Source organism: Pleurodeles waltl, chromosome 6, assembly GCF_031143425.1.
Source record: "Pleurodeles waltl isolate 20211129_DDA chromosome 6, aPleWal1.hap1.20221129, whole genome shotgun sequence".
NCBI classification, from domain to species: Eukaryota; Metazoa; Chordata; class Amphibia; order Caudata; family Salamandridae; genus Pleurodeles; species Pleurodeles waltl.
The window spans coordinates 799,721,873-799,740,012 of NC_090445.1; the positions used below are offsets into that span (position 1 = coordinate 799,721,873).

General features: G+C 45.2%; 1 protein-coding gene across 3 annotated transcripts in view; it reads left to right on the forward strand.

Moving 5' to 3' along the window:
* LOC138300266 (VPS10 domain-containing receptor SorCS1-like) overlaps nt 1-18,140 on the forward strand; it is a 2,596,073-nt gene that overhangs the window by 1,815,099 nt on the left and 762,834 nt on the right. For all 3 annotated transcript variants that reach the window (XM_069239431.1, XM_069239430.1, XM_069239429.1), the window contains exon 7: nt 11,117-11,235. In XM_069239431.1, the coding sequence (XP_069095532.1) occupies nt 11,117-11,235 (119 nt within the window). The remainder of the gene's footprint in view (nt 1-11,116; nt 11,236-18,140) is intronic.

The following is an 18,140-nucleotide window of genomic DNA, read 5'->3' on the forward strand; positions in this document are numbered from 1 at the left end:
GGAAGTTCACCTTTTAACTAACACCTTTCTTGAAACACATTACACCCCTGCCCTTGCACACTCTGGTTTTAATTTGCTTCACAGCACGGAAATAGCACTAATAATTGTACTAGACAGACTCAGATTAATAGCACAACAACCCTGGTCTTACTTAATCTGCCTGCGACCTCTGTAACTCTGAATCACTAAGTTACCAGGCTGGAGTGTGAAACAAGGCCTTGTGAATGATGTCCATTATACCTCCAAGACCAGCATTATCTCTTTCCCCATTTTCAGTCAAGTCGGGTTCACAGAAAATCACCTTCAGTGTACTTGTCTCACTCTTTCTTTAAATGATTATGTCCATCCCAGCTCATCAGATCCTTAATGACTTAAACAGGCGACACACAAGCTCTGATCAGCCTGGATTACCCTAATTCACACACATGCTAACTTCAAGCAATTCTTAAATTCTTAGTTTAGGTGGTATCTTGAATGAAGAACAAATAATTAAAAATCAAAACAGATAAGACAGAAGAGATTTGGTGGTTGGTAAGCATACCTTACTTTGACCTGGTAAATGTAGGCTCTGTGAATTGGTTGCATCTCCTGATGTACATCTCTAGGCCACAATCTGGGATTTTACTTCCAAAACAGCCTCTCTAAGGAGCTAAATTATCACAGTATTTTCAACCTATTTCCATTGGCAACTGGTGTCCCTTGAAAATGGTAGTCCTACATAGGCTGTATTTTTATCCCTGGTATTTACATGGCGCAAACTTGATCTCACAGTATGGGATCACTTAACATGACCACTAGTTAAATTTACGTATGTAAATATAACTAGTGTTCATATTAAGTGCTCTCATACTGTGAGAGATCAAGTTCACACAATGTAAAAACCCGAGGAAGAACACTAGACATGTGTAGCAGCCACATGATGCTTCTAATGGCTTGCAAATCAGGCTATTAGAGGCATGTGGCTGCTACACGTGTATATTGTTTTCCCCCCAATATTTAGACAGCCTGAACTCGATCTCTCAGTATGTGAGCTCTTAACATGAGCACTAGTTGCATTTATTTACATTACACAGGTGTTGGACTTTTTTGCTTATGCAGGGTCATCCCCGATCCTTTTGCCTCCTATTTTTTCTGACCTGTTTCTGTTGGCTTTTGAACTCTGAGCACTTTACCACTGCTAACCAGTGCTAAAGTGCATATGCTCTCTGTGTAAATTGTATTCTTGATTGGTTTATCCATGATTGGCATATTTGAATTACTAGTAAGTCCCTATTAAAGTGCACTAGAAGTGCCAGGGACTGTAAATCAAATGCTACTAGTGGGCCTGCAGCACTGGTTGTGCCACCCACATAAGTAGATCTGTATCATGTCTCAGACCTGCCACTGCAGTGTCTGTGTGTACAGTTTTAACGGTAAATTCGACTTGGCAAGTGTACCCACTTGCCAGGCCTAAACCTTCCCTTTTCTTACATGTAAGGCACCCCCTAAGGTAGGCCCTAGGTAGCCCCAAGGGCAGGGTGCAGTGTATGGTTAATTTAGGAAATATAGGGCCTCATTACAACCCTCGCGGTCAAAGACCGCCAAGGCTGTTTCGGCGATTGTACCGCTAACAGGCTGGTGGTTCAATCTGGCGTATTACGACCGTGGCAGTAGCACCACGGTCGCACCGCCGGGACCGGTGGTTTCCCGCCATGGTTGTCCCAGCGGTTTCCTGCCATGGTTGTCCCGGCGGTTTCCTGCCATGGTTGTCCCGGCGGTTTCCCGCCATGGTTGTCCTGGCGGTTTTAATCCACTTGCAGCGCTGCCCAGGGGATTACGAGTCCCCGTCCCGTCAGCCTGTCCATGGCAGTAGAGACCGCCATGGAAAGGCTGGCGGGAAGGGGAGTCTTTGGGCCCCCAGGCACAGCCCCACCCTGGTTTTCACTGTCTGCGATGTGTGCAGCTGCACCTGTTGCATGGCCGCATCCTTCATTAGGAGCCGGCTTCAATGTTACGGCCGACATCCCCGCTGGGCCGGCGGGGATGTCATAATGCGGCCGGCGGGATTGCGGCTGCATAGGTGGCCGCTTGGCAGTAAAACCTTGGCGGGCAGCCTCCGCCGCCTGCCAAGGTTGTAATGAGGGCAAGAGTAAAGTGTGTGTATATATCCTGACAGAGAAATATTGCTAAATTCGTTTTTCACTGTTGCAAGGCCTGTCCCTCTCATAGGTGAACATGAGGGCTACCTTTAAATCTGATTAAAGTGTAGATTCCCTTTGGGAGCAGATGGACATGTGGAGTTTGGGGTCTCGGAGCTCACAATTTAAAAATACATCTTTTAGTAAAGTTGATTTTAACATTGTGTGTTTGAAAATGCCACTTTTAGAAAGTGAGCATTTTCTTGCTTATACCATTTCTGTGACTGCCTGTTTGTGGATTCCCTGTCTGTGTCAGTTTAGCAGTTGGGCTGGTTGCACTTCATACTAGACAGTGACACAAAGGGAGCTGGTGTGTAGTCTGCATTTCCTGATGAGCCATCTGTGCTAGGAGGGAGGGGAGGAGTGGTCACTTACACCTGAAAGGGCTGTGCCTGTCCTCACACAATGCAGTCTCCGACCCCTTGGTGAGTGTCTGGGGCCTGGCCTGGGCAAGGCAGGATTTCCCATTCAAAGGAGACTTTACTTGGAAGTAGGCCTACTTCAAAGGGGAAATTGTGTATAAGAAGGGCACCCAAATCCACAGACTTTAGAAAACATCTGAAAACAAGAGGAACCTCTGCCTGTGACTGTGCTTTGTGGAGCTATCATGCAGTTGCTGCTTCTGCCAGAGTAAGAGGGCAAAGACTGGACTTTGTGTTGCCTTCCATCTTGTGAAGAAATCTCCAAGGGCTTGATTTAGAGCTTGCCACCTGTTGTTTGAAGTCTCAGGACAGCAACGGCTTCTCTCTGACAGCACCTGGAGTCTCTGGAGAGACTCCTGCTCTGACAAGTGGTGCCCTATCCAGTCCCTGGGCCCCTGAAAGGAAAGCTTTTGGAAATCCAAGGAAATCGACTTAGGACGACTTTGGACCGATGCCGCTGCTGAATCCGGTGACACCACCTGCAACCGACTCTGTGATCTTCGCTGGAAAGTGACGACCTTCGCAGGCCCGACGCCGCTGCAGCCCCGCTGAAGTCCATGACTCCATGGAAGTCGCTGCACCACGTTGTGACCGACGCCGCTCGAAGTGCGTGGATTCAACATTTCACTGCAATCCCCGACTTAACGCATCGACTTGTTTTCACTCTTCAACAAAGGTACTGTACTTGGGGGTCTACGCGACTCCATGTCCAGCGCCGCTGGTGTCAGCTTGTTGGGAATAACTCCGTCACAACGCCGTGTTAACACCTCATCTAAGCATTTTGTGTTTCTAAGCGCTATTTTTTAGTTTAATCTTTAAAAATTCATAACTTGACTTGTGTATGTCAGATTTTTTGTTGTTTTGGTCTTGTTTTGTTTAGATAAATATTTCCTATTTTTCTAAACCTGTGTTATGTCATTTTGTAGTGCTGTCATTAAGTTACTGTGTGTATTGGTACAAATACTTTACACCTAGCACTCTGAAGTTAAGCCTACTGCTCTGCCAAGCTACCATGGGGGTAAGCAGTGGTTAGCTGATGGTGATTCTCATTTACCCTGACTAGTGAGGTATGTGAGCTCCTAACATGAGCACTAGTTAAATTTACATTACACATGGATCCCCAGGCGTTGTTGCCTGTATCAAGACCGCTTGATCGGTCTAGGATAGCATCTTGGACTATGTTCCAATCCCCCCCAAGAATATATTGTGAGGCGCCTATCTGTGTTAGTAGGCGATTAAGAGAGAGGAAGAAGGAGCGCTTGGAGCCGGTGGGGGCGTATATTGAGCCTACACAAATTGTGGAGGATCCTACCACTAGCTTGGCTAGGACGTAGCGTCCCTCTGGGTCATGCCATGTCTTAATTAATCGGAATTGCAGTGAGCGACGCAGAAGTATTGCCACTCCACATCTCCTTCCCGTTCCCTGTGTACCTTCCAGTGTAGGTGGTGTTCCGCTGTATAATGCTTTTCCCACCCAGTCCCTGGGCAGCTTCTCTGATTCCGTCGGGGAGAAATGTGTTTCCTGTAGCAGGGCAATGTCGGCATACTTGGAGCGGAGATAAGACAGTATCTTTTGTCGTTTAATATAGTGGGTCATACCGTGCACATTCCAGGACAGGACTGTGAGTGGGGTTGTTGCTCCCATGGATGCCGGGTGTGTCATGGTTTACGGTGTTTTGGATGTGTTAAGGTCCGTGAGATAGGTCCAAGAAGTGGGTGATGGCAAGCCTGAGAAGCGAGTAACAAAGGTTTCTGTTTAAATAGGTCTTGAAAGGGGGTTGGAGAAGGGGATGGTGTAGAAATAATACTGAAAAGGGTCCCCTCGGTCACAAAGAGAGGAGTATTAAAGAAAAAAAGAGAAGGAAGATAGAAGGAGGTAGAGTAAGGTGTTTAGAAAAGCGAACAGTGATTACTACGTGGATGTGTGGAATATAGGGATGGGAAGAAAGCGGGTCTAGGAACTTCACTAAAACAAGGGAGTAAATAATAATAATAATGAAAAAATGAATAAAGGAAATAGGAAAAGGTAATTGGTCGAGGTGAGTAAACACTCACTACTACTTAAAGCCTTCTAACCTGCGGGTCTTAACCTGTAAGGCCCGCACGCCGGTAAGGTATTATCATTGGGGCGTAATGATGGAGCACATGCTTTATTCATAGTTTCGTGAGACCTTATAGGGGGTCCCCCAATTGTGTGGTCGTGTAGGTGGGTGTATAAAAGGCTGAGGGGTCCGGGTATGGGCCCGGAGTAAACATTAGGGCCTAAAGGTGGGGAGGTGGGAAGGGGTTCCCGGGGGCGGCGAGTCACGTGACATCTCGTAATACGTATTCTGTGCTTGCTAATTGTTAAGTTATTGTAGAGTGTAGAAATTTTCAGTATATTATGATCTATTGTGCTGCGTTCTGTGCGATCGTCCGTGAATATGTTCCGTGGGGCAGTCCCGGAGCCGCCACAAAACAGGGGCGCACGGGACTGTGGGACTGTGTTAATCTTATTATTCCCTGCAAGATGATTAATATGTGAGGGGGGATTTGCTGTGATGTTCGATGGGTGCGCCTTCAGTGGTTCGCCTTTAGTAGAGTTAGTGGCGTGATGCTATCTGTTAAAATTGTCTGCAGCCTCTCCTAGTGGGTGGGGGTGTTGGGGCTCACCTGGGAGGTGCTATTAGCACTGACGCACTTGGACTGCTTGGGCTGAGGGTACTGAATGTTCTGCCAGTCCTCTCTTGACATGGGGAGGGGCGGGTCAGAGGGGGAGACAGTAGCTGGCAGTAGAGTGACTTCCCCTATGAGTTGCCTGTCTGATAAATATATAGTATGTGAGACGATACGGTGCGGGGGCGCAATGTGTGTCTTAATGTTTGTGTGCGCCCACCTTAGGGGAGGCACACAGATGGTTTGGTTATGGCTATGTTGGGAACCCCCCTGCCAGGGAGGTTGGGAATCATGTTGTGTGTCACCCAATGAGCCTGTTTCTATCTTTTCCTTGTTTTTGTTTCTATGAGAAATCCCCCCTCTGCTCTCCTCCATCCTCTCCCTCCCCCCCCAGCCCTGCATCAGGATCCGGATTGACCTGACTACTGTGGTAGAGCTGGCAGTCAGTGAGTGTGACTTTTCCTATATGTTACATTGCATTAAGCAGCATTTAGTGGGCGTGTTTCTGGCAGTTCCCCTCCCTCCTCTAGGCAATCAGCAGATAGAGTAGGTGAGCACGTCACTAAGCTGTCCAAAGGTAGAGGATAACTGGTCTAGGAGCAGGTTTGGATCCCCGATTCGTCTGTTCCACTGTGGTATTAGTGTTCACCGTGGTGGTCTTCTGGTGAGGGTTTCAAGGGGGAGAGGGATTTGTCTCTGCCCGCATCTTGGGTGTGATCAATTATTGCTTGGAGAATGTGTTCACGGGCGTCTTGTGACTTTAGGGGTCGGTCATACATTCGGCCTCTTTTTTGTAAGGAGGGGCGCTGAGGCTGAGGCCAAGGAGATGGCGGGCTGAGAGCAGTCTCTGTATGTGGCGATGTAGATTCCAGATGTCCGGGGGTGGTGTCCATAGATTGCGAGGTCATGTTGTTCAAGCAAGCGCTGAGGTCCTCGGGGTCAGTGAAGTCTCTGGATGTGCTGTGGTGTGTGTGAGCCACATACGTGCCGGCTCAAAAAGGCCGTACTTGATGTCCAGGGATCTTAGCTGTGGGCGGAGAGCAAGAAATGCCCTTCTTCTATCATTTGTAAACCTCGAAGTTTGCCGCCACTCTGATTTCATGTCCATACAGTGATACCGGTCTTCGCATTTTGGCTGTAGAGATAACCTGGCGGGCTTGTTCATAGCGCAGGAAACATGCAATGATAGGGCGCGGTTTATTTGCAGACACTTTGTGCGGGGGACCAATCCTGTGCCCTCTCCGGAATTCTGGAGGCTGCGAAAACTCTGTCGAAGTGGTCAGTCAGAAGCGAGCTAAGGAAGGCTTTGATATCGGATCCTTCTTTTTGTTCCGGAATACTGAAAAAGCGTACATTGTCCCTACGACTTCGGTCCTCTAGGTCAGTGAGTTTCGCTCTGAGTGACCTTAGTTCCTCTTCCTGATCTGGGATTGCCGCTACATGGTCTTCCACTGCCGATAGACGTTGGTCCAGGTTGGTTACTGTCTCTCTGAAACCAGCTTTGTCAGCACGGATTGAGAAAGAGGCCAGAGTGAGATCTGTTATTCTTAGGTCCATTACCTCTAAGCGCCGTCCAACTGAGGCAATCTCTTGCAGTATGCGATCTGTGGCTTCTAGCGAGGGTTGGTCTACCAGGGGTTATACGTGTCCCTGTAGAGCCGTTTGTTCCGCCATGGTTTTGGGTTGTGCAATGGCTTCCGAGAATAGCAATTGGCGAGAATGTTTGCCTGTGGTCTTGTCGCTGGGCATTGCTCTTGTTGAGTGGAGGTTAGATAGGAGACACTTTTGAGAAGCACACGTAAGCTTGCATGAGTCTGTTCAGACCCATGGGCGGTTTCCTCGTCTGCCGAGGATGGATTAATCGTTGGGTTGTAGGGTCCGTGGATAAGGTTCCCACTCAGTTCTTTAGCCTGTTGGGACCCACGAGGTCTCAGAGCGTGGGCTATTGAAGACAACATATAATACTCTCAGCTTCCGAGAGTGGTGGGGAGAGATGTGGTTGTTGATAAAGGGTTAAAGAGGGATCAGCGGGTTCGGGTAAGTTGCGGCGTGCACCAGTGGGGAGCGTCTCATCTATGCTTTGTCTTGGGTGAGTCCCCTGTATCATTGCCCAGTACGGTGATCTCTTTAGGGGCAATTGAGGTAGGAGCCGGGTTGGTTTGCGGAGAGAGTTCTGTTCGGGGTCCTGCTCCCTTCTTTTCTTGTTCTGTCCTCCTCCCTCCTTCTTATTCCGACCTTCCTCTCCCCTCTTTTCTTCTTTGCCGTTTCTCATGTGTTTATCACTTGTTCCTCTTTTTCTCCCTCCATTTCTCTCCGTTGCCCTCTTGCTGTCCCCCCCTTTCTTCCTTTCACTTCTCCCCCGCTCTCCCTCTGGGTGTCACTGATGTGTTGAGGGACTTTTTCTTGGCTCCTTCCTCCGTGCGATAGATCAATGAATCGGGGGTCCTGGGGGATGTTCGCTCATAGTGGTGTTCTCTGGGCCAGTACTAAGGTAGGCCCCGGTCCCTCAGTCGTCCATGTTTTATAAAAACAAACTGTAATTTAAGGCTGAGTGTGTGATCATTGTAACAAGTAGAGCTGGGGGGTCGTTTAGAGGAGCTGGGGGGTGGGTGGGTGTGCCCCTTATTTGTCACTGGAGGGTATTCTTGCCGGGCATTACTGATTGGGAAATCTCACCCGTTTGGCTCTCCGCTTCTGTGTGCCATTACCAGGCCCCAGTAGACGTGATTCAGTCTCCCAACGCAGGTCGTATCCTTGTCTTAGCAGTGTTGTAGAGGCCGCTTCAAGGTTTGATGCCTCATCGCTCCTCAGGTTTGTTGTTTGTTTTTTTCCCCTTTTTTCTCCCCCTCCCCCCCCGGGGCATGAGGGGGTTCCGTGGTCCTTGTGGTATGGCGCCTCCTAGCAAATGCGCTGGTTCCCTGTCACTCCTCTGAAGTAGTTTCGGGCCTCAGCGTTTTAGCGTCTACCCGCTCCAGGGGCCCGCCACCCCCTCCATATCCGAGGGGGCGGTGCAGGGTCTCACCACCCGGAGAACCGAGGTGGGAGAGGGCCGGCCCGAGCACTATACTTTGGCGGCCCCTCCACTCTCCTGGCGGGCTCCCAATTCCGGGCGGTGCCACACAGAAGTCCGCGGCTCCATGGAAATCGGAAGGCCGCATCCACTCCGGGGGCCCCGGTCACAGCCGCAAGTGTCCCGCAAATCCGCTACCCTGCAAGCCCGTCCCCTTCACCATCCAGGAGGCCGTACTGGAGGTCAGGGACGCAGGGGAAGAGCCTCTGTTTACCAGCGTGGCCTGCCCGGCGCGCGGACCTCTCCTCTCAGGCGGACATTTCCTTCGACAGAAAGACCACGTCCAACCCTTAAAACCCTTCTTGTATGCATTGGCTGACATTCATTTTCTTTACTTAGTGGCCAAACACTGGAATGACCTGCATTCCACACTATGTGCACTGGAAAAACATCTGGCATTCCACAAATCACTCAAAACCTGGCGTTTTAACATTAACATCTAGCATTGTTTTACTCCACATCCTATAATAAAGCACAGCACCAGGGTGGCAATTTCATGGTTTAATAAAGTGAATTATTATTTGGGGTATGCGGACACCCACTTAAGGAATAATAACACTATCTAATCAGGGTGAAAACCAAAAATCACTAAAGTAACTTGAGATTAACCCCCTGGTAGCTATGACACTGAGCAGGCAGGCTTAATTTAGGGCAATAGTTAATTATTTTGCAGTACCAAAACAGTAATAAAATAAACAGAAAACGATAATAATCCTATAGAGAATTAGAAAAAAAAGAGTACACTTTAAACAAAATTACAAAGAAAACAACAAAAATAAATCTAATAAGAGGAACTATAGTATCTTTTTAAAGTTTTAGGTTAAACTAACATTGACAAGTGTAATAAATTATTAATAGTATTACAGAGTTATGAAGTTTAAATGGTGATGACACATAGGTGTATAGACTAACAAAGAAACAGTGCTGGTGGCGGTACTAGACACCATCAGACTCTCTCTGGGTGAGAGTCTCCCAGCTATACTGGTATTACTCAACCTATGCACTGCTTTCGACACCGTCTCACACTCCATCTTAATCCACAGACTTGTTGAGATTGCTGTAGATGGAAAGCACTGGGATGGCTGAAAAACATTTAGTGACCGGACCCAAACTGTGCATTTAGAGCCCTTCGACTCCTATTTTATGGCCCTTGACAAGTGGATGCTGGGGTGCTCATCCTTGATAGCTACTCTCTTTAATATCTATGTGGATCCCCTGGCTCAAGTGTTAAGATCCTGCGGGTTTGAAGTAATCTCCTATGCAGACAACACACAATTAATCCTCTCCATGGGACCCAATCCTGAATTTAAGATTAGGTCTAATGGCTGCATGAAGACAATTGCTCTCTGGATGTCATCCAACTGTCTACAATTGAACAGTGGAAAGCCAGAGATCCTGCTTTTCGGTAAGGCCCGAGGTCACTGGTCAGGGGATTAGTGGCCCCTAGAACTGTAGCTAGCCCCCTCCCTAAAATGCCAGTGAAAAATCTGGGCATTCTAATAGATGACAATCTTTCTTTGAAAAGGGCAGGTTAGCTCCACCTATGGTGCCTGCTTTGGAATCAGGCGCCTACTTAGAAAAGGCTTTCCTGTGGCTGCCCCTTCAAACCAGAAAATCCCTCACTTAAGCACTCATTGTGAGCCGTCTAGATTATGGCAAGCTCTTATGGTATCCGCAAACAAAGCTCTTTTACCTAAACTTCACGTAGTGCAGAACATGTTTGCCCGCCTTGTCTGTAGCACTCCTTCCAAGCCCACTCTCAAATCTCTACATAGGTTACTGAAAGAAAAAAAAAAAAGCGGAAAAAAGCGATCCCTTTTCAAACTCCTCTGCTTGTTCACAAGTCTCTATCTGGAAATGCCCCCTTTACGCTCAAAACAAGCTGCAGCCGTACCCACCAACGTGCAACCTTAGGTCCAGTGGGCAATCTCTACTATGCCCTTGCCGCATTCGTACAGCACATACAGGGGAAGATCATTCTCATATCTTGTTCTCCACCATTGGAACAGACTACCCTTACACTTAAGGGCCTACCCTGAATTGGCCCTTTTTGAAAATCGTCCTAAAACCTGGTCCTCTGTTCAAGCCCTCCTTCTGTTTATGTGCCGTAGCACAGAGAGACTCTTTCGAGGGTGATTCGTTTGCGCTATATAGATATAATTAACATAACGTCACATTATTGGGTTGCATTTATTCCAGGTGAAGCGTGGATTACTCGGTAATAGCACATAGGAAGTATTACTTTTCAAATATGATTTATATTTTACATTGATAGTAATGTAAACTAAAAAAAAAATCTGATTCAGAAACATGCTGAATTAGATGCTTTAATTGTATCTGCAATTTTCATTTGAACAAATTTGCGTGTGGAGACAAACGTAATTACATTACTGGCAATTCCAGTACACACAGACTTACTGTATCCTTTTTGGTACAAAGGAACTTCCATTTTCACTTCTTTGCTACATGCTTTGAAACTAGCTGTCCTGACTGCTTTATGTTTGAATATTTAATCATCTAAATTTAACTGCAAAAGAAAGAACCGGAAGAAGGGATCTCTTTTGATATTTATGCAGATGACATTCCATAACGATTGCCATGTAATTGCACATTAACGAATGCCCTGTAATTGTCAAGAGGTGACTGCATGGCCAATTACTATTATTAAATTTAGTCTTTGATTAGAGCCACATTAGCGCGGACAGCCTGATGAGATGTAGGTCACTGAGTTAAACACCTGACGCATTCCTCCACTTTTAACACATTCATCTCCTCCTTTATCTGCCTTTTAGATGCTCAATATATAAACTGCAGGATGCAGAACTGCTCGGAGGCTGGCAGGAACAAGCCCTTTCCTGGATACATTGACCCTAACTCTTTGATTGTCCAAGATGATTATGTGTTTGTTCAGGTATGAAAGTTTCACTTTACTTATTTTTTTGCACCAAATTATTTCTTTTATGGAAGGTAGAAAGTAGTGTACTTAAAAGGCAGGCGCTGGAATGCCGACGTTTTATTGATGTGCCACATTACATAGATTGCACTGATGAAGGACATTTTGGTGTACTGAAAAATATATTTGTGAAAAAAGCCAAGAAAACTTGTAAAAGTAAAATATGTGCAGGGACTGTTTTTCAATGTAAAAGTAACACACCTGAATATTGTTATAATCCATGTGTGATCCACTCTGAGATTTTACCAGAATATGGTTTTTAATATGTTGTTAGGAAAGCAATATCAATTGAGAATTCGCCTCACAATTTAACGGGGAGCAATTTATTTTTGAAAGATACAAAACATGTATATGACTTGGTTGCTTGAATTACATAAAGAGTTTGAATCATGGTTTAAGGACTCTATCACAGTGAATGTTTCTTAATACATTTTATTTAAAGAAAATTGTCTAAAGTTGAGTAAAAGACAGAAGTGTCTTAAATCAAGTGGCAGGTTATTGCATTCCAGGAAATCAAAAACTTAAACAGGCTTTACAGCCATACTAACATTTCCTAAAACTTATTTGGTTTAGGAGATAAGCAGAAGATGATGGAAGAGGTCTTGAGGACATGTAGAAACTAAAAATATTTTTGAAAAATTCAGGATCCTTACCACGTGAACATTAAAAAAAATACATATATATATATTGTAAGGTGCTGCCCAGTTGTTGTTTAGTTATTTTGGTTCATGGAGAACCTACAAACCCTATATATCCCCATGACCAGAAGGCTCTCAATCAGCAGTAAGTGAATAGATGCAAGAAGAGGACTGGTAAGAATAAAATTGCCAAACAAATGATGTTGAAATCTGTATTTGCAGTTCTACATTGTAACTGTTTTTGCATTCCCTCTTTAGTCACTTCTCTTAAATTTGGCAGACAACTAAGGTGTAACATGTCAATGCGCTCACACTCTGGAAAGTGGGGTTACACACATCATAACTGTCAGGTTTTCAAGCAACAGAGACCACCATAACAAAAAACCTAAAGCCTTCCTGAGAGGAGAATCTCAATCTTGTCCTTTTTAACAGCTTCAGATACTAAGAATTAGTCTCTGAGGAAACATGGTGGATAATGTACTTGCAAGAAGGCTATAACCTAGCACAGAGGTGTGTTTTCTCACCCTAGAAATTAGAAAAACCCAAGTTTGTTATAGCGTCTTCATTTTTAGATGCATTGCTGCTGGTGACCCATAAGCTGAAGGGTTGCTGTGGCCATGTTACATGTAGGCAGACAGTTATTTTTCACCATCTTTAATTGGGTTGTGACAGCATTGCCATAATTCCACCAGCTGCCTATTGGATCCAGATCTCCAGAGACACTATGGGCCTGAATACTAGTTTGGCAATCCGAAAACCCAGCCGCCAGACCCATGATGATGAGACCACCATGGAGCTGGTGGTCTGTCCAACTGCCCTACTAGGAGTTTTCCACTGGGTTGACTGGCAGAAACCAAGGTTTCCTCTGGTCAGTCCATCGGAAAATGTGCTGCAGCATTGGACTCGGCTCCACATGGCACCAAGTCCAATGCCGTGTCACAGGGGGCCTCCCTAGCACCCTCCTAATGTGTACTGTCTGCTGGGCAGACAGTGCACATTCCGATGGTGCTGTGGGGTGGGGGAGCATGCACTGCCCCTGTTAGGGGCAGTGCAGGGCCTCACTGTGGTCTCCAGCACTTGTTCTTCCCCAGCCTTTTCATGGATGTTGAACCCCCATGAAAAGGCTGATGTAGATCCCGGTTATAATCAGCAGGGCGGTGCTGACTTCAGTGCCATCCTGGCTGAACACACGAAGACATCCATCAGCCCGTCAGGATCAGAGATCCTGGTGGTCTTTTGACGGTCTGACCTCCAGACTTGTAATGTGGAGGTCAGACTGCCACAGATGCGCAGTCCGTCTGCCATGGCGAGTCTGGCGGACTTCAGACCGCCAGACTCCTAATCTAGTCCTATGTCTTAACTGAACAGCAAAGGAAATTCACATGGAACATCCACCATGCTTTGTAGCCAAAGAGTTTGATGTCAGATGAGTGTTTTTTTTTACACTAACCTACACAAAATTGCAAACTATGTGGGAAGCTCTTCATGATAATGGTGGAGTTTTTTGATTAAGCTTCTACCACAACAGGCACTTCCCTAGTTGAAAAGATTTATTTTTTATTTATGAAGAAAAACTAAGAATACAGGTTAAATAAGAATATGGATTATAAGTATTTTTCTCACAACCTTCCTTTTAGTTCTCAATAAAAACTAAGCCATGAGACATAACTGTGTGGGACACTTATTCCCTTTTGGAATTGTTTAGCTGATTATTTCTTTAGGTCACTAAGTACATAGAGTGCTAGAATTGGAAAGAAGCATTTTATTGAAAATGACTAATTATACATAACTTGAAGATTTTGGCAGATATTACTTCCAAACATAACGTCAAACAGTGTTGGTATAGGAGTTTCACGCTAAAAACATGAACATGCAGGGTAATCAAACAAATAAACTGTTTAAATACATAAAGGAGATTAAAGACATGCAACTAGGTCAAAACAATCAAAGTACATTTAACATTACAACATGCAATAACATATTATGTTCAATTCCATGGATTTTTATAATGTTTTATTTTAATTTTAATTGATATAATTAGCTGGAAACGGTATAACAGTATACGAATCTTTTAATTCAAATCTGCTAGTAATTAGTGAACAATAAATTGAATTTAATACACTGGAAGTGTCCTGCAGTGCATGACTTGTTTAATTTCTTAATATGTTTTAATATTATTTGGATAATTCCAGGCTTCTACACAATTTTTCCTTCTTTTAATTTTTCTGAATTCACAGAGTAATGGGTACATGGAGATATTGGACCCCCAGACAGTGGTGTAACAAAATCTCAGCCCCTCCCACCTCAAGGTCTACCTGAAAGAGGAATTATTTTGTTTCACTGTAGCTAGCTACACACACACACACACACACACACACACACACACGCTTAGAAATGGGGTCTTTGGTTGGCAGTCAGGTTACCCCCATCCAAGCAAGGACCCTCACTGTAGTCAGGGTAAAGGAGAATCACCCTCAGCTAACACCTGCTCACCCCCTTGGTAGCTTGGCACAAGCAGTCAGGCTTAACTTCAGAGTCTAGGTGTAAAGTTTTTGTACCAACACACACAGTAACTCAGTGAAAACACTACAAAATGACACAACACAGGTTTAGAAAAATAAGGAATATTTATCTGAACAAAACAGGACCAAAACGACAAGAATCCAGCATACACAAGTTAAGTTATTAATTTTCAAAGCAAGAGAGTCTTAAATCCTTTTGGAAGCAGTAAAAACACTGTTAGAGTTGAAAAGTACCTGAGTAGTGTCATAAAAACACACACAGGTGAGTGTGTGTCGAAAAAAGTTAACAATGCTTCGATTTCTCACCCGCAAGTGAGACCGTGTGTCATTTCTACTTCTCCGGTCAGGTCGGCATGCGTTGTTTTTCCTCTCCACAGGAGACAGATGCATCGATCCGGGCAAGCACTCGGGTATGAGCAGGCGTTTTCATTTTTCTGCGCCCATCAAGGTTTTCTTTGAAAATCCGGCTGCACGTTATCTGAAAAACAGCACAGTGTTGGTTGCGACCTATCAGCCTCCGTCAACGGTGTTGTGCATTGTTTCTCCAGCCATGTGTGCCAATCTTCCAGCCGCACTGCAAGATTTCAGCTGCGAAGCCAGCGGGGTGACATTTCTCTGCCGCTCTCAGGAGGTTGCGTTGAAAATTTCCCTGCACGGCGGTCTGTGCATGGATTTTCAAGCTTGGTCTGCCAGCTTCACCTGTGAAGGCCCCAGGATCTGGATAGGGCGCCACTTGGCAGGGCAGGAGTCTCAGAAGAGAGTCCAGCTGCTGGCAGGGGAAGTCTTTGTTTGCCCGGAGACTTCAACAACAGGAGGTAAGCTCAGGACAAGCCCTAGGAGATTTCTTCACAAGCAGGAATGCACAACAAAGTCCAGTCTTTGTCGCCTTTCACCAGGCAGAAGCAGCAACTGCAGGATGGCTCCACAAAGCACAGTCACAGGCAGGGCACCACTTCTCCTCAGCTCTTCTCCAGGTAGAGGTTCCTCTTGATGTCCAGAAGTGATCTAAAGTCTGTGCTTTTGGGTGCCCTTCTTATATCCATTTGAGGTAGGCCTACTTCAAAGCAAAGTCTCTCTTGTTTGTGAAATCCTGCCTTGCCCAGGCCAGGCTCCAGACACACACCAGGGGGCTGGAGACTGCATTGTGTGAGAGCAGGCACAGCCCTTTCAGGTGTGAGTGACCGCTCCCCCCTTCCCTCCTAGTACAGATGGCTCATCAGGATATTCAGGCTACACCCCAGCTCCCTTTGTGTCACTGTTTAGAGCAAGGTGCAAACAGCCCAACTGTCAAACTGACCCAGATAGGGAATCCACAAACAGGCAGAGTTACAGAATGGTTTAAACAAGTAAATGCTCACTTTCTAAAAGTGGCATTTTCAAACACACAATCTTAAAATAAACTTTACTAAAAGATGTATTTTTAAACTGTGAGCTCAGAGACCCACACTGCACATGTCTATCCGTTCCCAGAGGGAATCTATGCTTTAATCAGGGTTAGAGGCAGTCCCCATGTTATCCTATGAGAGAGATAGGCCTTGCAACAGTGAAAACCGAATTTAGCAATATTTCACTGTCAGGACATATAAAACACATTACTATATGTCCTACCTTAACCATACACTGCACACTGCCCTTGGGGCTAACTAGGGCCTACCTTAGGGGTGTCTTACATGTAAGAAAAGGGAAGGTTTAGGCTTGGCAAGTGGGTACACTTGCCAAGTCGAATTTACAGTTTTTACAGTTAAAAACTGCACACACAGACACTGCAGTGGCAAGCCTGAGACATGATTACAGAGCTACTTACTTGGGTTGCACAACCAGTGCTGCAGGCCCACTGGTAGCATTTGATTTACTGGCCCTGGGCACCTCTAGTGCACTGTCATAGGGACTTAACACTAAATCAAATATGCCAATCATGGATAAGCCAATTACATACACATTTTGTATAGTAGCACTTGCTCTTTAGCACTGGTTAGCAGTGGTAAAGTGTCTAGAGTTTCAAAAACAGCTAAATCAGAGTCCAGCTCACATCAACAACCTGGTAAACAGAGGAAAAAAGTTAAGGGAGACCAGGCTAAGGATGAAAAATCTAACAGTTACCATTATTAAAATGAGTAAATGTAGACAAATAAGCGTGTGTCCTGACTTCTGCCCTGTGAAAGGCCTCTGTCTCAAATACAGCTTTATTGATTTTAATTGGTGTGGCTGTTTCTGAGAACTTATACCGTCTATTTCAGAATGGTTGTTGTAAGAAAGCACATCACTGTTGACTTATTACCCTTTTATTCTTGTTTGGCTTTTCTTACTGTGGGATTTTGTGAGCTATACCACTGTTAAGCTGCAGTGGGGCACCTGTGCTTTTGATGTCAATCGTACAATGTGATTGGATGAATATTCTGCTTTTTAACTTTCTTGTAAGGCTGTGGCAAATGTCACAGAAAATGCACCAATGGCATAGGAATTAAATGACGTACTTGGGTTGTACTATACGTTGATACCAGCCACATATATGAAAAATATTTTTGGTTGCTAGGAGCAACCCAAAGCACTCTTGCTTACTCCCAGTGTACCTACTGCTTTTTAAAAGGAAGTGTACTTTCTCCTTGTAGCACAAGTGCTGGAGTGACCTGGCAGAGTCTGTGCTGATAGCTGCAGATTGACCTTAACCCAGTCTCTGATTTTATTGGGCTAAGTCAGATGTGGTTGAATGCTATATACAGTCTATCTGATGTTTGAGAGGTGTGTAAGGGTCATGTTCAAAGATGTTTTAAGGTATGGGCAAAGTGGGCTGTGGCCCGGGGCCCAACCCTTTCAGCGTGCCCCCTGACACAGCCAGCTCTGTTCTGCAGTGCGTCTTTCCCCAATGACCTTGAATAATTCATAAACAAATTTTTTAAATACTGTATTCCTATCATTTATTTTTAATGTGGGTGGTGTGTCAGTCTATTACAGACATTTTAGTGGAAAATGTTTTTTTTTTTTCATGCAACCTCCATAAAAAAAGGTTCCTTTAGATCAAAACAGGAACAAACATATGAGAAATGGGAGGGTGTCACAGGGGTTATTGACAGTAGTTTTAGTGTTGTGTTACAATATTGAAAACGTGTCACTATCCCTGAATATTAGATGTCAACACATTTAGAATTCAGACAAGTGTGTTTCTGTGCACTGTTAGGAACCCAGTCAAAGAGGGCCAGGTGAAATTGGATCATAAATTCAAAGCTTTGCGAACAGGGGCCCCCAAAATACCCCATGTGTCAGTGTTTCTACAAATATCACCCAGAACCACCAAGGTCTTGCATCCCAAAACCCACAACACCTGTCCCCCATCACCTCCCGTATCACCATAGTAAAAAATACACACATTGCATGGTTTAGTGGTCGTGAACCCCAGCTGTATTTTATTCTAACAAAACAAAAAAAGTTGGTAAACTCTCATATCATTTCAACGTTATACGCAGTAGCCCTTAAACATTTACAGCTTTAAATACAATGTATTGATGTCTAGCCTTAACAGAGATGCTAACCCATCCGGTCACCTAACATTAACTAAACATGTTTTCGCGTATCACAATACATTGGCTTTGAATGAGATCATGAGTTGTCCCAATGGAGTCTTCTGATCCAGGATCCACCCCTCTGTCTGTGAGACCTGGGATGGGTCCCTTCTTAAGGGAGGACCCCATCCCTGCAAGCAAGCCTT